Genomic DNA, 24,766 nt, shown 5'->3' with positions numbered 1-24,766 from the left:
CTTTGAACCGTATTCAATTTAGGAGGTCAGAATGCTTCAATTTACCAAAACTTCCTCACCTTCCTACATTAGGATTGCGCCACTTCGTCATTATACCAAAAACACACCGAGAATGAGGTGCAGTTTTAGATTTCCAACACCACTGCAATATAGCATTATATGTCCTGTTCCCTAGCAAAGCCTCTTCCACAGCAGGAAAGACATTTATCATCAGAAACGTAACGTTTTCAGAACAGGAAGCAGGGAAGTCACCTACAATCCTCAGATCTTACAGCAGAGCAAAGTGAAACTTCTTATGAGTCATTCTGAGCTACAATTTTTTTTTTTTTTTTTTTTTTTTTTTTTAATAAAAGGCGCCAAATGAAAGCTCAATACATTAGCAATGATCCAACACGTCCTTAACTATCTCCCTCATCTTACATCCCTAATATATCCCTTTACCACTTTTATTAGCAGCTCCAGGTAACTAAACACTGTAGATATACAATACTTATATGTTGATTGAGCGTGATGAAGCATAAAGGCAGAAATGGTGTCGGTACCCAGTCTGATATCAAGCAGAGAGAGATAGGATGTGGTTACAGAAATACAAGCCACACGACAGCTGCATGATTAAACTACACATACACACACAAACATTTGTATGAACTGCTGTTGGGGCCACTCACATGTGTGTCATGATCTTATGAAGGAAGACCCCATCCACTAACTCCATGAACATGGAGAGCTTGTCCTCAGAGTTAGAAGCCAGTGGCCCAAAGGTCTTCACCTGTAGAAAGAGTAGAACTTTACTATGGCTACAACAACAAGGCGTAAGCGCGAGAACAAACACTATATGCCATATTGCTGTCAATCAACACCTCCAAACATAGCAGCATTTTCAATTTTGCACTGAGACCTTGTGTACAGCAGCGTGCTGCTGTGCAAACGCTAAAATATTACACAGAAACATAAAGGCTGGAGGCTGAGGGGAGAAAGCAGTATGAGAGGCAGCCAAACAGGATGCAGTGCCACGGTGAAGGGGTCGTGGGAAGTTCCGCAGGTTTCATCAAACCATTTCAGCAAGCGTGACCACCTCCCCATGAACACACAGACTCCATCCTCTATACACTAACTCAGCTCAGTGTAACGCAAGAGTCGGATGGGTCGAGGGTTTTCCCTATCTTGTAACTATCCCTGGATAGTTACAAGTTCCCCACTTTGCATTCTTGGGTACTAAAATGTACCTTTTCTTGTTGCTGGGGTGGTACTCATTTTGTACAATTAATATGCACACTTCACCTCAAAAAATGGATATAGTGTACTTTTAAAAAGATTTAAGGAACATAAATGGACCATCATTTCCTTGTTAAGAGTAAAAGGTACACTTCATGCACCTTTCTAGGTAGAAGATACATAATAAATGTACACAAGCACCTTTCTAAGTTAAAGAAACATTAAATGCATAATACCACACAAGCAATATAGGTACCTTTCTAGGTAAAAGATACACACTAAATGTACAATATATATATATTCCCTTGAAGATACAACCTCAGTAACAAGGAATGGTCCAGTTTAGTACCCTTTCTATTCCCCCCACAGGGTGTTACAAAAACACACTGTTGTAGGATTCTACAGTCCCTAGAAACAAACTAACCGTGAAGTGTTCATAACTCAGATGTGCATCTGCATTAACAAAAAGGTTTGCAGTTAAAAAAATTTTTTCCTAAACTGTGCATTTCTTGTTTCTTTTATTTCGTGTGATTTTACACATTAAGAATCCAGAAAGTAACTGCGTTGTACATTGGTAATAAAAATATCCAATAAATAATAAAAACAAACATACACATGTGATATTACTGACAATCACATAAAATTATGTCAATCACATGAAAATAAAACATTTGAAGGTGAATTTTACCATGTTATGCCCTGAGGTTGAACTCAAGTAAACACAAACATGTGATCTCGTGTGAAAATGAAATAACCACGCAGGGAAATCATCTGAAAAACTAATCATGTGGTTTAAAAAAATAATAATGAAAAATAAATAAATAAATAAATAAATAAATAAATAACTAAACAAACAAACACATGCACCACATGTGGAAAATATGTTAAACATAACATGTGTCTTGAAAGCACGTGTAAGTGTGATGTTCATGTGGTACAGTTAGAATAGTAAAAACAGCAAGAATTGCAGAATGGTTTAGTAAGCAAAGTGTTTGAAAGGTATCGTGTGAAAATATAAGCTCTTAAAATGAGCCAAGCCATCATTTAGTCTATCAAACAGAGAGGTTTAGAGGTCCTGGTGCCTGGTTTGCATTGCCTGGTTTAGGTTTTACCTGCAATAAACACTACAATGCAGTGCAATACTAAAAGGTCTGTTTTCAAAATAACACACCCAGCAGCAGCAGCAGGTGCTGTGTCTTCCTTCATGTTCCACCCTTTTCCATTTCAGACTTACCCAAACCACCAGCGGGGACTCCATGAAGTTCGCCATCAGCTCAGACACAGTTACAGTTACATCCATTTTGAGAAACAGCAAGAACTTCCAAAAAGCGTTTGTACCACAGTTCACTAGCACATTTCCTAAACTCCACACCGCTGCTCAGAGGACAATACCGCGGTGAGCAAAATGACACCAAAGTTAAAAATGAGAAACATGTTTATCCTTTAAGCGCCAGAAAGATGCTTCGTCTTCCAAAAAAAAAAAAAAACGTGCAGCGCAGAAATAAAACACCAAGGTACTTTCCAGGAACTAGAACGCGGCGCTTTTAGATGTTGCTTGATAAACATTCACGGCACCATTTCCTCCTGAGACATGATCACCGCGCGAGGGTCCTGAACAAAGTGAATCCTACATTACAGCGGACAAATAATAAACTCGAATTTAAAAACAAATTAGTTTTTTTTAATGTTACGCGCATAAGTCGAAACCCGCAATCCAAACGCAGAATCTCACAACATTATAAGGAGTAAAAAAAAAAAAAAAAGTTATGGCCTGCAAGTGTTTGCAAAAGAAATAAAGTTCACCTCCTTCCCACACGCTTCACTTGAGTTACTTTGTTGCTGAGCATTGAACCTGTGCTAAGCATGAATAGGAAGGCACAATGACATGCCAAATACCCAATCAGAAATAAGTTACCGCCTCCGAATTGAGAGAAATAACCAATGAATGACAGTCGGGAGGCGGGGTTCATTCAAAAATGACGTAGCTAACAAGCCAAACGGTGAGGCAGGTTACTCAAGTGGCTTTCAGTTCAATAGCACCCTCTGCTAGCCTCAGCTAGGTCTCACACCTGATTACCATGAATTAAAGAATGAAGTAAACTTTACCTCAGACGTTTCCAGTTGTAAGTTTACACTCTAAGAGAGAGGGGGAAAATAAAAAGAGTACGAATGTGTGCCATTCCTTGTGACTGGGCTGGTACAACTTTACCTTCAGCGTGTATATCTTAACTAGAAATGTGCATACAGTGTACATTTTAAAGCTCTGTTCCAAAAGGTCATTACAGTTTATGTAATGTATGTAGCGACCTTAAATATATTTTTAAAGGTACACACTGTCCACATTTACACTCACAGGATAAATATTAAAAGGTACAAAATATGTGTGCCTCCCCAACAACAAGGGGTGCTAATAGTACCGATGACTACTTTTTTCTGAGAGTGTGCAGTTTAAAGGAAAGATTAAATCATTAGTGAAATTCTGTACTGCACATTATTGTACTGTGTCTATCAGTTCATCAAGGTAATGCTTTCATTTTGCAGGTTTTCGTAGCTCTTCATAGATACCTTTCCATTCATTTTATTTGCATTGCTCGCATAATAGGAACTAAGTAAAAAAAAAAAAAAAAAAGGTACTGTAGATCAGTGAATGACATAGATATGGGTCACACAATATACATTTATCTTCTACTACTTTAGTGTTTGAACAGTTTATTTAGAATGACTGGCTTTCCCAAGGATTAAAAACAATTTATCAACACTGTTGAAACTAAGCTAGTTAGATGAGGTGTGGGGCATGCTGTTCTGCAGGTTTACATTACACCAAGGCAGTGGTCACCAACTCTCTTCCTTGAGATCTCATCCCAAGGAGATCTCATCTCAAGGAAGAACACTAAAATGTGTTCTAACACATTTGGAGGCACAAACCACATTTGGAGGTTTCATCTCCAAGCAAATTCTAACACACCTGTTTTAGTTGCTCAAGAACTTCTTAAGGCAATGATTAGATGGTCAGGTGGCCACAATTATCCATCCATGCATCCATCTTCTACCGCTTACTCCTTTTCAGGGTCACGAGGAACCTGGAGCCTATCCCAGGCAGCATCGGGCACAAGGCGGGGTACACCCTGGACAGGGTGCCAGTCCATCGCAGGGCACAATCACATACACACTCACACACCCGTTCATACACTACGGACACTTTAGACACACCAATCAGCCTACCACGCATGTCTTTGGACTGGGGGAGGAAACCGGAGTACCCGGAGGAACCCGGTACATGCAAACTCCGCACACACATGGCCCCAGCGGCTCTCAAACCCCGGACCCTGGAGGTGTGAGGCGAACGTGCTAACCACGTGCGCCCCGGGCACAATTATGTTTGGAGCTAAAGTCTTCAGGAAGGTAGATCTCCAGGAACAGGGTTGGTCACCACTGCACCATAAGAAGTTAATAGTTGCTACCAACTCTGCACATTTTAGTGTTCTTCCTGCTCTAATACACCAACGTCATCTCAGAAAGGGTCTGTTCATTTATCTGATTTGTTGGATCAGGTGTGTTAGGGCAGGGAAAACCACAAACTACCACTGCATTAAGAGGTGCTGATGGAAATACACATGTAAAAAGAGACATTTAAAACAATTCAGATTTGATTATGTATTATTTATGCATAAACATATAACTTTATATCTTTTCCCTGATAAATCCACTAAATACCAGTCTTTACTGTCTTCTTTTCCTCTTCCATGGCTTCATTTCCTCCTACTGTATGTTACATTCAAATTGGTGTTACACATTCTTTCCATATACATTCTGAAATTGAATGATTGCATTGAACATCACTGACCCAACATTATACTCTTTACAAAACATGGTATTCATCTGATATGATTAAAACAATAGACATGATGCATGCTTTTGATAGCTGCTATAAATTTAGATTAGTCAGGAAAGAGCCAGTGACCGCTGTGGCCGCTGTGTGTAATAACATAGCACCATATAAAATAAACACATCCATTCATGCATTAGAAAAAATAACATTACACATATTATAGGTTTTGGACAATTCTTAGTACATTGCCATCTTGTTTTGTCTAGCAAGGTACCTTCTAGTTATTTTGCAGAAAGTTAATCCTAATTCCATGGGGGGAAAAGCTAAACTTGAACAATAAAAAAGGTTGCTGACCACTGTGCATACTGCACTTGTATTAATTATATACAGTAGTGTACAGTGTATAAACTAAACCTCCTGAGTAAACCTATGGCTAATTGGCATTTACAACAAACTCTGTAACGTCCAATTGTAAATTGTACATTGTACAAGTTCCAACACAAAGAGCACAGTATCACATTTTACAACCATTTTGAGAAGTATGGCAAACTGACAAAATGCTTAATATGTGATTATAAATCTACTATATAATATTAAGAAAGCATGCCCAACAGAAGATCAAGTAATGCAAAAACAAACAAACAAACAAACAATCTTTGGTTGAGTGTGAAAACAGCATTCCTGTGCTTTTGTCTGAATGTGAATCTGGTATGTTTTACGGAAAAAAAGTAAAGTTAAAAAAGTAAACAAGTGGACCATTGCAACAGTTCACTGGCATACATACAGGCACAAGTGTAATTTGTAATCATAGAAATTAACATAATGTTTGTTGTTGTTGTTGTTTTTTTTAATGCATGTAGCATGTTAATATAAATCAGTTCATTTCTTCACCAACCCACTGTCTGTCCTCTGTGGTTTTTGCGTGCTTTCGCTGAGGTCCTGACCTATAAGGGTCCCTCTCACTTCTTTTTGGTGAATAAAGTAAACCTCTTCTCCTTTTCCTTCTTGGCAGAGGGAACGTCTGAGGCAGTTGAGGATGAAGGAAGGGGCAAGCTCTGGGCTTGAGGTTCTGAAGGCCCTTCTACTTGCTCCTCTGCCACATTCTCTGCTGCCTTCTCTATGGCCTTAGTCCAGATCTTCAGTTCTTCCTGTGGAAGTAATATGTCACCGAGAATATTAAAATGACTCCTTTAAAATTTTAGACACATGCAACTGAAAACTGAAAGTAAATTGTGGCACCGCTTTCAATACGTTCTCTTTACCGGGTGATATTTTACACTAAACACATAGCAAGCACAATTTTTCTGCTTACGTTGTACTTCTGTCACATACAGAACACTATATTTTGCTATATTATGGAATGTATTTCCATTATTTAAACAATCCATAATCTGTGTCAAATTAAATGAGAAAAAAAACAACAACAAAATAAAGTGTCTTAGTAAGCTATTGGGCCACCACAAGCCTTCAGAACACCTTTAATGTGCTTTGACGCAGATTCTACATGTTTCTGGTACTGGATACTCCCTCGGTTGGTGCTTTAATGATTGTGGTGGAGAGTGCCTCTGCAAACACAGAACATTTCCCTAACGTTGGGCATATGGTTCTCCTTTGGTTCTTATGGTTCTCCTATTTTTTGGGAACCCTTTTATAATGTTCTGGGAATGTTCTATTTTGACTAACAAAGTCAGCACTGTTCCTAAAACATTCTCTGAACTTCAAAACACAACATTCTTTTAAGGTTATATGATAACTGACCAGGATGATTTGACAAAGGAAATAATATGATTCGCAAGATTATACGAGATTACTCTATACACCTCTTGGACAATGTTTTTGTTGTTGTTGCTTTTCGGTTTGTTAAATTGTTTGCAGTGAGAAAGCAAACCAAACCAAATACCATATGAACAAAAAGTGTCAATTTCACTCTGATTCAGGTGCAGAAAATGGACTACTAGGTGTGAAAGTGCCCTAAAGGTTACCAGAATGTTCTCCGCACCATCACATTTTATCACAAGGTTACTTTAAAGTTATGAGGACATTAGGGGAATGGAATAGCAGTTAAAATTGAAACTCCATGGTGCAGAATGCAGGCGCGATCATATACATTGGTAAGGCATGTTTATAATCTGCCACTCAGAACAGATGTTTAAACACATAAATGAATGCACCACTCCCTTTGCAGAGAGGTTGACTGGCGTCATGTGTCGCTTCTGGTGTAAAATAGGCTATAGGGTTAAAAGTGTATTCTGGGAAAGAACTGACCTCATCTCTACACTGGAATAGGTATTCACTTCCATCTCCAAGCCTAGAGAATGCAAAAACAACAGAGGATTGTTTCATGTTTCATTCCAGATGGCTAAATAAAGAATAAGTTTGGTTAGGTTTCAAAGAAGTCCCAAGACACTGAAGTTATTTCAATTACCATTGACAGATACACATAGCTGTATGAAATAGTTCAAAATTTTGCATTCCCCATGATTTTTAAAGATAATAATCCTAAACACTGCGCAAAAATAACATTTTGAAAAGTTCTGCCAACAACATTTCAGTCTCTTGGTATGTAGACCTGAAGACAGTATATGACATGTGGCGGAACTGTTCTAGATATATAGCCAAAGATTTGCCAAGCCATCTGGCAGAGAACAGAAATGTCAGGAACGGGTAGGCTGTTGGAGCTGAATGTTACAACTGGAATTATCCAAAAGTGAATATATGAGAATTTGGATGCAGTTAATAAGACAAGGCAAGGGCTTGGTATTAGAGAATATTACTATCACATTCAGAAAGGGAAATACAAACCTTTGAACTCATATAAGTTTGGTTTCTTCCAATATTAACAGCTAATCGCTATTTTACCATGTTTGTGGCTTGTAATTCTGCTTTGTCTTCTTCAGTCTGCCTTAAGGATAAGTAAACTTCTCATGTATGTCATAAAACAGAGCGACTAATTATTCTTTTACTTCAGTTTGATAACGAACAGTACATTTTGCTATGCTTACCGCAGTTTAAACACCTGCTTCCTTTTCTTGTAATTGGTCAGAATCTCGCAAACAGCATCGTGGAGTGACAGCGGGTCTTCTCCATGGTATGTAACACCATGGGCAAAACTCTTTGCATCCTTGTAGGCTGAAAGTTGGCCAGGCTTTAAAACAAAATAGATGCTGTTCCACGACCTGAGATAAGAAGAGAGAAGTGAAAGGTACTTCATGTTGTATGACAGCCTCTTCTTCTTCTTCTTCTTCTTTTTTATATAAGAGTGGATTTTAGATCAACACGAGAGCATCAGCTGAGGACAGTATACATTACATTACCTATTGGCTGCTTTTTTATTAGGTCCCTCCATCTCATGTTTACGTGTGAGGGTTCCCTGCAGCAGGGGTGGCTGGGATTGTGTAGGCATAATGGGAAGAGTGGCAGCACGCTCTGCCTCTTTGGTAGCCTGGGTGGACGTTGAGGGTTCCAGTTCCACACTCTCCTGAATATCTGAAATCATGGGCACCACTGAGTCCCCTGCAGTGCTATCTCCATGTCCTGAGCTTGGATCTACTGCTGCCATGCCAGACTAAACACAGACACAGGTGTGTAAAAAGAAAGATTTGATAAATGACCATTAAATGGTACAGAGATATAGAATAAAAATGGAGATGGAGTGGCAAAGTGGCAAAATTCACTGACAAGAGACTGCTCCTCAATTGTGTCCAAACGTGAGGACTCTTCGACATAGCCTGTGTCATCCCTCCTAAGAGTCAAAGGTGCAGGGATAATAAATTTAAGCTGTGGATGATAAACTGTCCACAAAGTGTTTGACTTGAACTTGAATTTTACCTGCTGTCCTTTTCCTCTTCCTCTCTGTATTGCTGAATTTCCAGCTGCTGCTTTCTGATTTGAATCAGTTCAAGCTAGCACCAAACAAAAAACAGTAATTATAAGCACACCTTCTCTTATACATACATAGTCAAAGCTTGATTGCCCTTACCGTTGTAAGGCGCTCCAGTGCAGAGAATCGTTCCTCCCAGGTGGCAGTGGATTTCTCAAAGGCATCGTGCCTCTTGAGCAACTTCTCTACCTCATCCACAGACTCACCCAAGTCCTTACTGGCCACATACGGCTCCTGAGCTACCAGCCAGGCTTCTGCTACAGATGCATCTCGGGCAAACTGGCACACCTCTAACACTAGAGGGAGACATTAACAATAGTTTACAGGCTTATGTATACATGAAGGATAAAGAGTAGAATGTGCATGAAGTGTTAAAGTCTTCATGAACTCAGATTTGAAATTTTGTGGCTTTACAAACATGTTAGCCTTAAGGCTATCTATAAGCTAGTGTGTGCCAAAACAATTACAAAATTCGCATTTAGAAGATATATGCATTCAGAATTTACAATCTCTCTCTACCACTAATATGGATCAACAATTTTGATGACATCATACTGTACTTCAGCTTCCCATCAGATTTTCTGTCCAGTCAAATGTTGTCTAGAATCTGAAGCATCCCACCACAACATTATAAAAAAATCACCTTGCCAAAGTTGCTGTTGTTGAGATCATCAGCAAGCATGGGTCGTAAATGTAACTTTGGCTGTTCAAACGCATGCATTTTATTAAATTTCCCTACTGTAAGTTGGTTAAGAAAGAAATGGCTTGAATTCATTCGCGTTGAAGAAGAAGGTACTTGTGCCAGTTCATGAATTTTACGGCTTAGCCCAGGCTGTGAGGTAAGCTAAATTCTATTGGCTATTTAAAAAATGTAATATGTCCCGTACTGACTATTAAGTGGAAATGATGTCAAGACATCGAATAACGCTGCACGTTTCAAGGTACTTCACAGGACTTTAAACATAAGTGATGTGTGTTTGAATAATTCAAGAGCACATACACAGTCTAAGCCAGTCCCATCTGTCATCCCATTTAAGCATCATTTCCTCTCTCTTCTCAAGTAGCTGCATCAACTTCTCTTTGATCTACAGGAGACACAGCAATGAAAAAGAAACACAAGAAAATTACAAATTTACCAAATCAATCTTCTTAGACACCCATACTACAGATCTGAATATGAAAGCTCCAATAGTGCTGTATCTGATTACCTCATTTGCATCCCTGTGCTTCTGTGCTAGTAGAGTCCGCCCTAATGCCACACAATCATTAAACTTTGGTCCACGAGTCTCAATCTCTGCACGGATCCCTTGGTGATACTTCATTAGCAACTCCACTGATGACACATCTCTGTACTCGTGCATAGGAAAAACACGTTTATAAAAATGTTCAAAATTCATAACATTACTTTAATTCTCTGTGGTGAAAGTCCGAGCTCACCTGGGTTTCTCCTGAGTTTCTATTTGCTGGATGATGCTTTCCATCCAGGCCATTAGATCCCTAACCATGGTGAAAAAACGGAACTTGTTTGCTGTCTCCTCCAGCTCTTTCCGTCTACCTGCGCAGGCAGCCAGAAGACCCTTCCATGCATCTACCACCTCTTTCTCTGTTGCCTTGATGGCATCTGCCTGGACTCCAGCATACTGGGCATGCAGACGCGCTGCAGTGTCCTGGAACTGCTGTACCTATATATATATATATATATATATATATATATATATATATATATATATATATATATATATATATATATGCCAAATAGAGCAAAATTAAGGTTCATATTTCTCAAAAGAGTCCAAAGGTACAGTAAATAAACATAGTAGTGATGGAAAGGTATTCAAGTCTCATTTAATATCTTCATAGTGATCTACCTGCTTTCCAAGGGAGCTGATATCTCTCTCAAATGCAGCATGCATGCGATGGAAAGACTCTGCCTTGCTGAAATCCTCTCCCACATCTTCTGGAAGCTCATTTTGTTTCTCCTCGATCTGGACTACCAACTCCTTGCCATCATAAAAGTACCTGGGCAGCACGACAGATTACAATCTATTCTTCTCTACCGTTTAGTAAAATTGCATGTACATACTCAGGAATGCACATGAAATCATACTCATTATTTCTACATGATCTTTATTGCCTGATGGATAAATAAAGTGTGTAAAACATTATGCATTGAGAAGTATTTATTTTAACTGATTCGATTTTATCCACAATGACTTACTTAAACAGATCATAAAAAGACGTGAGGAGCTGTGTGCGGGTGTCAATGAGCTCCAAGAGATCTGCCCAACTCTCGTTAATGCCGTCCTTCCATTCAGCCAGAGTAGATGATTCACTATGACCAGCCTCGATCAGCTCATCAATGATGTGATTGACAGCATCCACCCGCTCCTGTCCCACTGTCCCCGTCTCCCTGGCAAACTCCCTGAACTTATCCCTCAGCATCTAAGTGTCATTTAAGGTCACATGAACTAATCATTATAATAACAAATGCAGCATTATACATTTATATCTTGTTACATGGTGACAATTTAGACTGTGACCTAATTACCAGGCCAGAAACAAGAGCTCGTTCAATATTTCATTAGACAATTGACATGTGTGTGTAAACATCTTCATCTTCTAAGTGTCTTACATTACTATGTGTGTGAAGGTGTGTATGATCTGCAGTACCGTAACATGGTCCAGGTCCTGTCCCATTTCCTGTGAAGAAGCCACCACATCACGCTCAGCAATCCACTGCTCCAGATCTTCCACCTCCCGGCTCATGAGGAAGTGATGGTAAGTGTGATCAAGGTTCTTCCTGCGGTCCTCAGCCAGCTCCTTCAGTCCTGCATACTGTTTGTCCACCTGACCCTGCCTCCGGATGATGGCCTCCCTGCACAGGAAAATGAGAATATGAATTTACGACACTCCTCTTGTTAAAGATTGTTTTACAACTGAATTGTTAGCATACCCTTCAGGATGCTCTTCAGCAAACATCTTCTGAGCATGGTCAGCGAGCTTCTGGATAGAATCCGCATAGTCATCAACAACCTGCTTCAGAACCAAGTGCCGCTTTAGCAAAATCACAGCGCTCTGCTCATCCTGTAAAGAATGGAGATATTAAGTTACAAGAAGAGAGAAGCAGGTCTTTAAACTCGATGGTTTCAAAGAAATCCAAGAAATAGCAAACAAAAGTTTAAGGAAAAATAAACTATTCTGTGTAAAGTTTTGCAAAGGTGTCCAATCATTTATTCATCACTTCCTGAATAGCTCTACCTTTGCTTTATCATCAGCAATCATGTAGAGTTCCTGTTCACCAATCCATGCTTCTGCTTCATCTGCATCATTGTAGTATTGCTGGGCATCATTAGAGGCATTGAGTCGAGCTCGCCGTTTTGCCATTTCATCTTGCAGCCGTGCCCAGACCTCCTCCAACCTCTTCATTTCCTCAGACATATGCTCTGCCTCTGGGCTACCTTCTGCAGCCGCCATCATACGTCGACCCCGCTGCAACACCTCATCCATACGTGGCTGGTGACCTTCAATCTCCTTCTGGAGGGTCTGTATTTGCATAAATTTGGTTAATGCAAATAATCATGAACAATTAAACAATTGTGATGTTGCCTCAAGGCAGGATAAGACTTGCCCACCTGATTCTTTTTCAGGAGAAGCTGGACTGTCTGTAGATTGTTCCCATGATCCTGTGACATGGCCATAGGCAACCTCTCTTCAAGCCAGAGCTAAAAACAAAATCGAATCAAAAGATTAAATGACTGTTCATTAGATCTCTGTGAATTCCTCTGTGTGGAATTGCCACTCACTATCTCATCTGCCACATCTCTGTAGAACTGGTACACAGCTTTAGCTGCCTCGAGCTGTCCCTTGCGTTGAGCCAGAGGTGTAAGGAGTTGCTGAAAGTCTCTCTGGACGATCTGCTGCTCAGCTTCCAGCTCTGGTTGCTCTTCAGTCAGTGGAGTATGCTGCTGCACAGCTTCCTGCAGCTCTTGCAGCTCCCGACCTCGGTCTCGCACCTGATTCTCAGTCATCTGCAGGAGTACAGGTCACACTGGTTATATAGAGAGGTTTCAAGGCTAAAGTGAAAATCCAAAATGAAATCCAAGCATTTTTACAGCATTGTCTAAGAAATTAACCAGACTATTTCTAGGATAAAGCAAATCAACATTTGAGCATAAAATGTTATACATATACATAAAATGTTATATCAGTACATCAGTTTCTGGTATGATCCTGAGCTCAGGTTACTGTTTGTGTGGAGTTTCTGAGCAAGTTCACCCCGTGCACGGGTTCCTCAGGTTTCCACCTACCTCCCAAAAATATACCAGTAGATGGAATGCCTATGCTAAAATTGCCCCTGGGTGTGAAATAGTGTGTGAATGTGGGCTTGCGTGGTGCTTGAGATGGACTGGGGTGAGATGGACTGGGGATTCAGGGTGTGACCTTGCCTTGTGCCCAGTGTATAGGATCCACCGTGACCCTGACCAGGATAATGAGGTTACTGAAGGTATAATGAATAAACATAGACTATACTTTACTATCTTGATGATGTGTGTGAGAATTGTCACCTGGTCTCAGAAATTACTAACACAGACACAAATTAAGTATACGTCTACCAATTGCACCATAATTTATAATGTTGAGTACCTATACAAATGTAATTTGTCATAAAAATGGATTAGATTGTATTAGCCAGACTCTGAGATTGCCTTTCGTGCAGAACACAAACACTGACACTCCCACATTCCAGGATGACAACTGTAGGGTATGAATGCTGGGTCTACAAGTTGCTTGACAAGCAGAATGGAACACTGAGACACTTTGACTGGCGTGTAAAATCACCATTTGGATTTGGAACAGTGGGTGAAACACCGAAACACACGTATGTGTTATTTCTTTTGCTAGTTTATGCACACCCTCTGGCTTTAACAGTACAAACCCTGTTAAGCAATAATGGCTGTCAATTTTGCCCACTTTTCCACTTACTGAATGTGTAATTCAGCCAGAGTGCATAGGTGCCTATTTTTGTGTTTCAGCTGCTGTTCCAAACAATGAAAAAAGATTTGTCACTTCATTCTCATGTTCATAAGGGTTATGAAGTCTTTGCAGGCTGTTTGGCACAGATTAAAAATATTAAGACATGGTCAATTCCTTTCTTACATAACTTGTACTATGTGTGTTCAGCCCTTGTTGTAATCACGAACTTACATTTTCAAACTTTAAAATTCATAATGAACTGGTACCCTGGCACAATATCAAGATGGCATAGTATAATGTAAAAACGTCACATTATATTGTTACGGGACTGGTAATAACCCACCATTTTCAGTTATATTTATTATTTACCTCTTAGTTATTTTCATTTTAAATTACATTTACAGCATTTTTAACAGATGCCATTCTCCAGAAGTGCTTTTTAGTCTCTATCAAAAACATATCCTCATGCTAGTACAAATAAGTCAGGGTATAAGAATACACTCAAGCTAAAACCATGTTAGAAAGGAGTTAGTAATATCTGACTGGTCACTTGGGTTTAAACCAAACCACAGATAGGCTTGTTGGGGGACATTTCAGGGTGAAAAAACTCTATGGCTCCAACAAATTGCCAAAATATTATTGGTTCATATTTGAATGGTTTGATTGTGACTAAAAGCCTATTCTAATTCCAGTCCATGAGTCCATGAACCCTTATATAAAGTACTTGATACTTGCTGATTTGCTTTAAATCCAGTACTAACATCAGACTAAAGAGGCCAACTGCTAATTTACAGTCAATTATATTGTAAATTAATTTACTAAAAAAAAGAAGAAAAAAAAAAGAAAGCAAAATAATACAACGGCACACAAGGAAAACATATAACTAGTTAGAATAAATTAACTACGACATGCTTTTGTTTTCAAATTATCATTATTTTGTTGACTAAAACAAGCATAAATTAGTAATTTATTGATACAAAATTAGGCACATTTTAAACGTAGTTTTCAAGCATGCTCTTATTAACAACCAGTTCATCATGGGATGGTACTGGGAACTATGGGAACATGGGAACCAGTTCATTGGATGGTTAATAGTTCTGTCTTTGTTGTTGTTGTTGTTGTTTTTAGCATTTTGTGACAGAGAAACTCTGTTGTAGGCTTTCAGAAAGAACCTTAAAGGGTTCCCTCAGAGGGACTTTAGAGTTCTACGTTTAATTTTGAGCACTTTTAAGCACTTGGACGAATCCCAAAAACAGCTGTTATCAAAACAGAAAGTGGCAGACCATCTAAAGTGCTGCTTGTTTTCAAGAGAAGTGTTTGGTATTTTCAAAAATGAATATGAATATTTACCTGATGCTTCTTGAGAAGGATATTGGCACTAGTAAGATCTTTAACCTCCTCATTAACATCACCCTGGAGCTGCTGCTGCAGATTAGCCAACCACTTCTTCAAATCAGCCAAGCTCTCTTCAAACAGCTCTGAGCGATGTGCATCAAACAGAAGTCGGGCCTTTTCCTGTGTGGTATGTTCCAGCTTGTTCCACAGCTCATGAAGTTTCGTCAGACGTTCCTTCACAATGGGTTCAAACTCTGGTTTGGAGGCCATCAACTCTTTACCTTCCTACATAGGTGTACAAGGTTCAGAAGTTACATTTGCATGTTGTTGAATAGATTTAAAGGGATTTACATCGTTTATGGTATGCGAGTAATACGTATTTTATAGTGAGCTCAGACATGTATAAACCTGATCAATTTTGTTGAGCCAATCCTTATTTGAAGCCAGTTCTGCCATGAAGGCCTGGTGCTTTTGCCATTTGCTGTGAAGGTTGCGAGCCTCATCGTATGAGGTGTCCTGAGCAGTCAGCATCTTCTCATTTATCCACAGAGTAAGCTGAGAAATGAGCCAGAGATAGGAAGAAATGAGTATTAAAAGTAAAATGACTGAAGGCTAGAGAAAGCTATCTATATTCATTCAGATCGGATAGAAAATTCACTTACATCCTGAGTGTTCTGAAGAAAGTGTTGCAGGTCTTTGTTGTCTCTGAGTTTCTTAGATACCTCTTTGGCTTTGTCTTGGTTCTTCTCATATCTGCAGGAACATACAAACAGAGATTAGGCAAGTTTCCAGTGCATATACACACACAACTTACAGTGAGAACGTCTTGCTATCTCCAGAACAAAGCTCTGCTGTTCTAGATGAGCACTTTTACTATGAGATCAATACCCATCAGGACAGGCGCCCAGCTCTCACTACAGCAGACGACCTCCACTTATGGGAAAAATATAGACTTCCTCTACACTACCTAATGCTCTTGTCTCAATGCTGACCCGAGAACGGTGAGATTACACAGCATGTTTTAGTAATCTCCTAACACTACCTGCTAGAAGGAGAACATACAGACACTTTCAAAGCAGTTTAGACTTTGGTTGCTTTTCTTATCCTGTCTTATCCTATTCTTATAAGGTTTACAGTGGTGGCTCAGTTGATAAGACTTTGGATTTCTGATCAGAAGGTCATGAGTTCAAATCCCAGCACCACCAAGCTGGGCCCTTAAGCAAAAAGCCTTTAACCCTCAACTGAGATGAGATAAATGTAAGTCTCTCTGGATAAGGGCATCTGCCAAATGCCATAAATGTAAATGTAAATTGCAGAATAACACTGGTCAAATAAAAGACACAAGAGGCATGGACACACAGTATAATATCAGTGAATCTGAAACAGGAACTAAGATAAGAGTATTTAGCATAAACATTATTACATTTTTCTGACCTGTCTTGGATAGAGTTTATTTTGTCCTTTACTTTCGGTGAGTAAAGGTTTCCACTGTCTATCAGCCTTTGACCTCCATCTAGTGTATGTATTATTTTGTCCTCATTAGCATCCATAGTGGTGACAAAGTCCTCATGCTTCTTCAAAGCCTTCTCTGCCCCATCGAGTGTGTCAGGCTGTTCCAGGTGAGCCAGAACATACTCCTAGTAAATATAAACACAATGTACAAAGGTTTTTGTATTTGGGTTATGGGTTGGACTGGCCAAATAGCTGGAAAAAGGTTGGCAATATACTTACCTGGTTGTTCAAGATGGTTTCAGCTTGCTTTGCATCTCTTGAGAACTGTTGGAAACCCAAGCCTTGGTCCAAATAGTTCTTTCGGCTTTCCCACATTTTTTGCAGCTCATCCCAACCCTTATCTACACCCTTCAGCCTCTGATCCAGCTCTTGGTATTGGGCATCCTCCTCTTGGTCACGGGTGACGGCTGCTCCAGTGTCTCTAATGCTGTGATAGTCCTCCTCATGGCTATCCATATCATCTTTTAGTGCATCGTGAAGACTTAGGAGCTTCTCTGCCTCTGGCAGGCTTGTAGGCATCTCCTCAGATGCAATGGCCTTCTGTGTCTTGAAAAGCCAAGACTGAAAGTCATCCAGGTTCTGCAGAAAGTTTTGCAACTTGCTTACTTCACCGAGAGAATCCTCTCTATCCTTTAGCGTTTGTTTCAATGTCTCCCAAGCTTTGTTTAACTCTGCTTGTTGGGCCAAGATGTCAGCGGCATTCTCAGGATGGTCCTTGACAAGTTGTTGAGCCTCACCACGCAGGAAGTCCAGCTTATCCTGAATAGCAGCCAGGTCTCTTTCCATGCCATAAAGTTTCCTTTGGATAGTCATGACAGCAGCCAGGTCATTTCCAAGGTCCTGTGTAGACTCAATGACTCGTGTCTTGTCTTTGATCCATGCCCCGGTTTCATCACACTCAAGCCCATAATTGTGAAGACTGAGTGCTGAATCCACCTTATGCTTCTTAGATTCTACCATATCCTTAAATGCATCCCACCTGTGAGGGCAGTATAAGCATTATTAAAGATATGTGATATCTATTGATATTTAATAGGACAACTAAATTTAGCAAGCAAGGCTTGAAAGTCTATACTTAAAGAATGGTTCTTACCTCTTATTGAGACGAGTCTGACAATCTTTCACCTCTTTGTATCGTGGGTGCCTGCTGTCCTCTAGCTGCTTGGCTGCTCTGTTGATGTTGTCCACCAATATCTGCATGTTGCCCATTTCTTGGGCAAGGATGCTTAACCTGACAACACAAGAAATTATTCATGTAAGAAAACTTCACTATTGAAAAATGTTTACCAAAGTGTCACCAGGCAGTGGTGTCGTGTCACTCCTGGAATGCAGAATTTGCAGTGGAATGGCATGCATGTCAGTAATGCCCATATGTTCTTAAAATAATAAGTACTGAATACCACTCCACTTGACACATTCCAAACAGGGTGGGCTTGCAGCATGTACATACCTATTCTGAACGACCTCCAGATCCTCCAACGTCTCTGGTGTTTCTAACCCGATCAGCCATGTCTCTTTCTGACCCATCCAGAGCTCACAGGCATCTGTCTCACTGAAAATGGTGTACAGTGCCATAGTGTCCTCTAGCTTCTTCTGTCGCAGGTCTGAGAGAGACAAGAGCTCCATGTACAGATCCCTAATGTCCTGCAAACGCCGCTGGATGTCAGGGGTGTTCTTTAGCTCCTCGGGCAGTGAATTGGCCTGTTTGCTCAAAGCATCAATGGTGGCTCCATTCTTAACTGCCTCATCACTTAGGGCATGATGCCTCTTGAGCAACCTCTGTGTGGTGTACTCCTCATGCCCAATATCTTCAGAGCTCATAAGCCGGATGGCATCCAACAACCAGGCCTTAAGGTCATCAGCGTCACCCTGGAACTGGAAGAAATGTTGCGTGTCCTGGAGGTTCTGTTTGCGGAATGCAGCCAGCTCCTCAAGTTGCTGCCATTGCCTCTGTACTTCCTGCATGCGCTGCTGCACCTTAGGGGTACCAAAATGCTTGGCTTTTATCATCTTCTCACTTTCACCCATCAGCTCCTTCAGGTGATCACGCCAAGCACCCAGCTCATCTTCAAAAGCACGGTGTTTACTCTGAAGCACCAGCACACTGGTCAGGTCCTTGCCATAGTCGAGAGAGGAAAATATGTGTTCCTTCTCACGGATCCAGCTCTCCAGTTCAGCTGTTTCCCAGAAGAAGTGCCATAGACGGCGAGACTGTTCCAAACGTGCCTTGCGTTGTGCTGCAAGTGCACACAGCTCCTGATAACATAGGTCTAAGTGCTGTACCCTATCTCGAATCACTTGGGGGTCACATGGTTTGTAGCCTGGTTGAGGAGGCAGAAAGCAGAATTTAGTAAAAATCATAGATGAATCTATGATTGTATGATTATTTTACTTCATAGGTCAAATTACTTTACAAGTTTACAATTCCGGTGCTAATCGTATATGACAATAGCCTAATAGCATGCTAATAGCAGGGGAAGTGTAAGAAAACTGTTCTACTAACTGTCTCCATTTGCAAATTTGAGAGCAGCTGCATTAGCAGAGCTCACTCTCTCTGCTTGCACAGCAATATCTGCCTCGATTAAAGCATGCTTCTGCAGAAGGTCCTCCACCTCCAACAAGTGCTTCCCAAAATCAGGTGACTGGAGACGATTCTGATAAAAAGTTTCAGTTAAGTCACAATCAAATCATATACAAAGAAACTTGATACGCTTGAAATTTAGAACACAATTTTTCCTTGCTGGATCTTTCTGAAAAGACAATTACAGAAAAATTTTAAAGCTTAAAGAACTAACTAATTTCACGACAGTAATCAAAATCCTCTTCTACCTTCATCTCATCTATCCAGTTAATGATGTAAAGCATTTCCTGGAAGATTCTTTGCAAGGTGAGATTCTTCTCCAGGCGGCCCCTGCGAGCGCTCAGAAGCTCCTGGAGGTAGTCCCAAAGCCTCAGGATATTGTCCTTCCTTGCATCAATCCGTTTAGCATCATGGTACCTCTCTGCCTCAAGCTCTTTAGACAAGGCCACCAGGGCTTGTACACGCTCCTCATATGCAGCAATGTCTGTCTCAATGGCATCGTGCTTTTTCTTCGCTGCCTCTACTGCTGGTAGATCATATCCAAAATTGTCCTAAAAGGTAAAGGGGTACATTGAAGTATATTGCTTATTTTTTAGACTGTGGCATGTGGATGCAAAAAACAACCAGTCCCAATTTATTCCAAAGCATGTAGGCAACACAATTTACCTGTGCTACCAGTTTCTGGTTCTCCAGCAGCCAGGTTTCTCTCATGGCAGCCTTTCTGTCAAAACGACGGGCCATTTGTTCAAGATTTTCCTGCCTGATGAGCTCATCTCTAAGCACCCGCTCTCGCTCATATTCAGCGCGCTCCAATCGCTCCCATGCCTGGGTCAAGTGATAATTGTTCGCGCTCAATAACTCAATAATAGTGCTATACAACATGAGATATTACTAATTTTACCATATTGTTATTATATGCAAACCATATATACTTTACAATGATAGAAAATAAGAAAAGCTAAGCCAGTAGAGGTGTCTCACCCTGTTGATGTCTGCCACCAATGCGCCTTCTTTAGGGGTGTAAACCTTCTGATTGTTGGCCCTCATCCTGCTCTGGATTGTGAAGAGCTGTACTTCCAGGTTTCCCTTATCCTGGAATCTTTATAGATGTTGGGATTAAAGTGAGATAATTCAACGTCACTGCCTAAGTCAAATTAAGAACACGTAAAAAATAATAAGAATAAAAATAAATGAGGTCAATTTTTGCGCTTACTTTTGAGGCTTCTCCACAGTACGGTACGAGTTGAAGGCTTGTAATTGTTGCTGGACTCCATTCAAAGAGTTTGCGAGTTTGCGGTTGTTGAGGATAATGATGGTCTGTTCAATCCATGTTAGCAGGTCTGAGGAAAGTGTCTCATACATCTTAATCATCTCTTCTGTTTCAATGGCTTGGTCCAGCACCTGAAGAATGACATGCCTTTTCAGTGCAAGATTTGTATAAATCACGCATGCTCACACAGAGTTAAGCAAACACTTACATAAAAATAGAATTGCTCTCACCTTCCCAACTCGCTTGCCTTCAACTGCCAGAGCTTTCATCTTGGAGAAGTAATGGTAGAAAGCAACAACATAAGTGATGATGGACTTCTCATCTGGGTTCTCAGTAAACACATCTGCAAATAACAGAACAAAGAGATGGTCTCTTTCAAACAGAACCATGGTAAAATAGGTAAAATTAGGAGTCTCTGGTATAAAGACATTTTCTTGCCTTCTGGGTCCAAGAGCTTGGTGACTCCAAGATTTCTCTCAGCCACATTGAAAGCTTGTTGAAGATTGTGAGTTGGATTGGATCTCTGCAGGTTGCCATAGTCAACCAGATCTGGCCTAAAGGAATGAAGGATAAGCAAAATTCGTGAAATTATTTCAATGTATTACGGTATTTCATTTCTTGGCAGTATTTGTTTAGTTTGCTTTTGTTTCTCTGCACCTGTGTTTGTGTATGAGGGCATTAAAAGCTAAGCCATCCTTCCAGCTTGTGGTGAAGTTGGTGATATTTACATTCGGGTATCTAAGAATACAAAATAGAACCAAATTAAAACCTATATATGATACTGTACATGATATATGATATACTGATAGCACTGAGACGACCGATAACATTTACCCAGCTGTCTTCATTTGACACCAAAGCAACAAGGCATCTTTAGCAGAGCGTGTCTCCTGCTTACCCGTCAGGTCTGATTCTACTACAATGTCTTGAATCTGTGAGACAGGAAGAAAATGGAAAGCAGATGGGTATAAGCTGGTTACTGTTCCTCTGTACTTACAGATGGGTATAAGCTGGTTACCATTTTGCAAAAATGCACATTATTTCATGGCATTTATAGGAATTGTTATTTACCCTGAGTAATCAAATGTAAAACATTTGACTAATGCCTTCCTTGTGATCAAAAATGTTACAGCCATCCATTTTGTATACCACATATCCTACACAAGGGTTGCGGGGAGCCTCAAGCCTGTCCCAGGGACAGGGTGCCAACCCATTGCAAGGCATCACACATACATTCACTTTGTAAATGCTAATTTGCTAATTAGCCTACAATGCTGGGGAGGAGACCGGAGTACCTGGTGGAAACCCCCAAATCATGGGGAGGACATGCAATCTCTGTGCACAGGGTGGAGATGGGATTCAAACCCCCAACCCTAGAGGTGTGAGGCAAATGTGCTAACCACTAAGCCACCATGCCCTCACTGTCCCACATAACTTCACTTAATTAGATTTTATTTAGGCTTGAGTTCTGGGAGCTGTGTAAGGATTAATAGCTAAAAATGGATATGCTCTCTTTTATCTTTTCAGTTTTTTTTAACACATGGAAGAATCCAGACCAAAGAAAAAGTAATCAGCTCTGCTGTTTCCTTTTCTTTCCTCTTTCCTCTGCTCTGATTTTCTTCCAAGTGGAGGGATTAAATTATGCAGCAGATCATATTGTTTAAACTAGCTGAGCTAAAAATACACTGACTGTCAAATGTAGTAATTAAAATTAAATAGTAACCCTGTTATTTGTCAGTATAAATATTAATGTTTTGTTGCTGTGAAACCAAATTAAAAAGCATGGATACAAACTGCTGTATAAATGGTGGGGCATTTGAATATATTGAAGATTGTTTCTGACTTTTACTTAGGTAACATGTTACTCATTCATATACATTATGAGCACTTTAATCTCAAACCTGGTGTATTCAGCTCACCTGGAAGCGAAGAATGATTGTCCAAATGAGCCCCAAGATAAGTCGATGGTTCCCATCTACAATATCATGTGACCCCATGTTCTCCAAATGAACCCTCTGCTCCCTTAGAAACTGCAGGGCCTTGTCTACATTCTCCAGACAGTGAATCCTCATTCGACCTTTAGTGGGCCTGGGCTGTAAAGTGCAGAAATAAGCTACAGGATGCTGAAAGATAACTATGTCTGTAAAGTCTGCCTAGTTGTATCAACAGATACTCACCAGCCTTTCACCTGACAGAACCTCAAGTAGCTTGATGAGCATCCTCCCATCCCTCAGGTCTAGATAGAGGTCTGAGATCCGGCAGCTGACTCGAGCCAGGATGGAGTTTACCCATTTTGTGAAGGTCTTCTTTTGCACAGCTTCTCGCTCATCTGGTAGGCAGAGTGAGAGGAAACTATTAAGCTAAGCTAGCTAGTCTAAAAATGCTTGCTTGTGTCCCCCCCCCTTGTCCATATGTTCACTTGTAACATAGATTTATGACTTTGGAGCCTTAAGAGTACACACAGATACTATCTGCTGAGGAATGTGTATTTGAGATAAACAGAAATGTGCATGTAGGTGTACTTTTTGACTTCCTTTGTCACACATATATTTTTTTGATTGTTCCTCTTATGAAATAAGTGGACCACAGGGGCTTCCCAAACAGTACAAGAGATAAAATGCTAAGCAAAAGCAAAATACAATACCCAAAGATGATATATCAGCATGGAAAGCTCACAAATCCTCCCACCATTGGGTTTGAAACCTTACATCTTAAGTAACAAATATAAATGAAGTAGCATTCGCAGTATTTCAAATGATGTTCTTATTTATAACTCGCCACTCGCCAAACGAGATCTTAAATTAAACTGCATCATTAATAGGTGTTTTATAAATGATTCAGTCCTCATGACAACAAAAATCAGGCAGCACAGAGAGAGAGAGAGAGAGAGAGAGAGAGAGAGAGAGAGAGAGAGAGAGAGAGAGAGAGAGAGAGAGAGAGAGAGAGAGAGAGAGAGAGAGAGAGAGAGAGAGAGAGAGAGAGTGCATCTAACGGTAATGGAGAAAAGTGGCATTTGGATGGAAAACATTGGAACAGGGGCCTGAGAGTACGAACCCATGCTTTTAAGCTTATCCTCCCTGAGACCCATGAGACACTAGCCTACCACTTTTACCACTAACTACAGAAAAACAGTGTAGAAGCACTGTCAAACCATATGGCCCATATGTCACTCTTCCACAACCCCCCCCCCAAAAAAAAAAAAAAAACACAAAAAAAAACCCCACCAGATTTGTACAGTACGGAAATAACGTTCTGAATAAATCATATTAGAGAGGAAGGAAAGCTGCAGCACTATACGCCACTACAAAACACACCAACCCTGATCACCAATGCCTGAAAAAGTTATGACAATTAGAAAAAGCAAACATTATGACACTAACTTACTGTACTATGCAAATTAAGATTTTTGGCTGAATAAATGAACATCATTGTTTTTACAGTGGTGCTTGAAAGTTTGTGAACCCTTTAAGATTTTCTATATTTTCTGCAAAAATATAACCTAATACATCAGATATTCACACGAGTCCTAAAAGTTGACAAAGAGAACCCAATTAAAAAAATTAGACATGTCCAAAAGCAAGAAGTGTAATAGTCTGCGAGGTCACAAAGGAGCCAGGGTAACTTCTAAGCAACTAAAAGCTTCTCTAACATTGGCTAATGTTAATGTTCATGAGTCCACCATGAGGAGAACCTGAACTGAACAACCATGGTGTGTGCAGCAGGGTTGCAAGGAGAAAGCTACTGCTTTACAAAAACAAAACAATGATGCTGTTTGCAGTTTGCTAAAGATCACATGGACAAGTGAGAAGTTCACATAAAATATTATGTGGATAAAATGGAACTTCTAGGCTTAAATGAGATGCGCTATGTTTGGAGAAAGGAAAACACTACATTTCAGCATAAGAACCTTATCTCATCTGTGAAACATGGTGGTGGCAGTATCATGGTTTGGGCCTGTTTTGCTGCATCTGGGCCAGGACGACTGACTAATGAATTCAGAGTTACACCAGTGAATTCTAAAGGAAAAATGTCAGGACATCTGTCCGTGAACCTAAATGAGTCGTGAAGATGAGTCATGCAGCAAGACAATGACCCTAAGCACAAAAGTCATTCTACTAAAGAATGGTTAAAGAAGAATAAAGTTAATGTTTTGGAACGGCCAAGTCAAAG

General features: G+C 40.2%; 2 protein-coding genes across 4 annotated transcripts in view; both read right to left on the bottom strand.

The window, feature by feature from the left end:
* ccdc88c (coiled-coil domain containing 88C) overlaps positions 1-3,084 on the bottom strand; it is a 62,930-nt gene extending 59,846 nt beyond the window's left edge. The window contains exons 1-2 of one of the 2 annotated variants that reach the window (XM_017476480.3): positions 2,450-3,084; positions 669-769 (exon numbers count right to left, since the gene is read on the bottom strand). In XM_017476480.3, the coding sequence (XP_017331969.1) occupies positions 669-769; positions 2,450-2,515 (167 nt within the window). In that variant the 5' untranslated portion in view covers positions 2,516-3,084. The remainder of the gene's footprint in view (positions 1-668; positions 770-2,449) is intronic. The other variant, XM_053682939.1, reaches the window with a different exon arrangement.
* A 1,770-nt stretch (positions 3,085-4,854) lies between these two features.
* sptb (spectrin, beta, erythrocytic) overlaps positions 4,855-24,766 on the bottom strand; it is a 30,018-nt gene continuing 10,106 nt past the window's right edge. For both annotated transcript variants that reach the window (XM_017476718.3, XM_017476717.3), the window contains 35 exons: positions 22,774-22,925; positions 22,516-22,689; positions 21,431-21,528; positions 21,254-21,334; positions 21,035-21,150; positions 20,827-20,939; positions 20,540-20,727; positions 20,308-20,425; positions 19,993-20,151; positions 19,575-19,877; positions 19,249-19,399; positions 18,196-19,066; positions 17,839-17,976; positions 16,965-17,724; positions 16,668-16,870; positions 15,896-15,986; positions 15,642-15,788; positions 15,249-15,518; positions 12,728-12,952; positions 12,557-12,646; positions 12,183-12,467; positions 11,878-12,008; positions 11,595-11,799; positions 11,143-11,366; positions 10,793-10,943; positions 10,362-10,606; positions 10,133-10,271; positions 9,925-10,009; positions 9,024-9,220; positions 8,873-8,946; positions 8,723-8,786; positions 8,359-8,609; positions 8,047-8,220; positions 7,310-7,352; positions 4,855-6,192 (listed from right to left, as the gene is read on the bottom strand). In XM_017476718.3, coding sequence (XP_017332207.1) covers positions 6,004-6,192; positions 7,310-7,352; positions 8,047-8,220; positions 8,359-8,609; positions 8,723-8,786; positions 8,873-8,946; positions 9,024-9,220; positions 9,925-10,009; positions 10,133-10,271; positions 10,362-10,606; positions 10,793-10,943; positions 11,143-11,366; positions 11,595-11,799; positions 11,878-12,008; positions 12,183-12,467; positions 12,557-12,646; positions 12,728-12,952; positions 15,249-15,518; positions 15,642-15,788; positions 15,896-15,986; positions 16,668-16,870; positions 16,965-17,724; positions 17,839-17,976; positions 18,196-19,066; positions 19,249-19,399; positions 19,575-19,877; positions 19,993-20,151; positions 20,308-20,425; positions 20,540-20,727; positions 20,827-20,939; positions 21,035-21,150; positions 21,254-21,334; positions 21,431-21,528; positions 22,516-22,689; positions 22,774-22,925 — 6,905 coding nt within the window. In that variant the 3' untranslated portion in view covers positions 4,855-6,003. The remainder of the gene's footprint in view (positions 6,193-7,309; positions 7,353-8,046; positions 8,221-8,358; positions 8,610-8,722; positions 8,787-8,872; positions 8,947-9,023; positions 9,221-9,924; positions 10,010-10,132; positions 10,272-10,361; positions 10,607-10,792; positions 10,944-11,142; positions 11,367-11,594; positions 11,800-11,877; positions 12,009-12,182; positions 12,468-12,556; positions 12,647-12,727; positions 12,953-15,248; positions 15,519-15,641; positions 15,789-15,895; positions 15,987-16,667; positions 16,871-16,964; positions 17,725-17,838; positions 17,977-18,195; positions 19,067-19,248; positions 19,400-19,574; positions 19,878-19,992; positions 20,152-20,307; positions 20,426-20,539; positions 20,728-20,826; positions 20,940-21,034; positions 21,151-21,253; positions 21,335-21,430; positions 21,529-22,515; positions 22,690-22,773; positions 22,926-24,766) is intronic.

The sequence above is a fragment of the Ictalurus punctatus genome, chromosome 9 (assembly GCF_001660625.3).
Source record: "Ictalurus punctatus breed USDA103 chromosome 9, Coco_2.0, whole genome shotgun sequence".
Taxonomy (NCBI): domain Eukaryota; kingdom Metazoa; phylum Chordata; class Actinopteri; order Siluriformes; family Ictaluridae; genus Ictalurus; species Ictalurus punctatus.
This window is presented reverse-complemented; position numbering and strand designations above follow the sequence as displayed.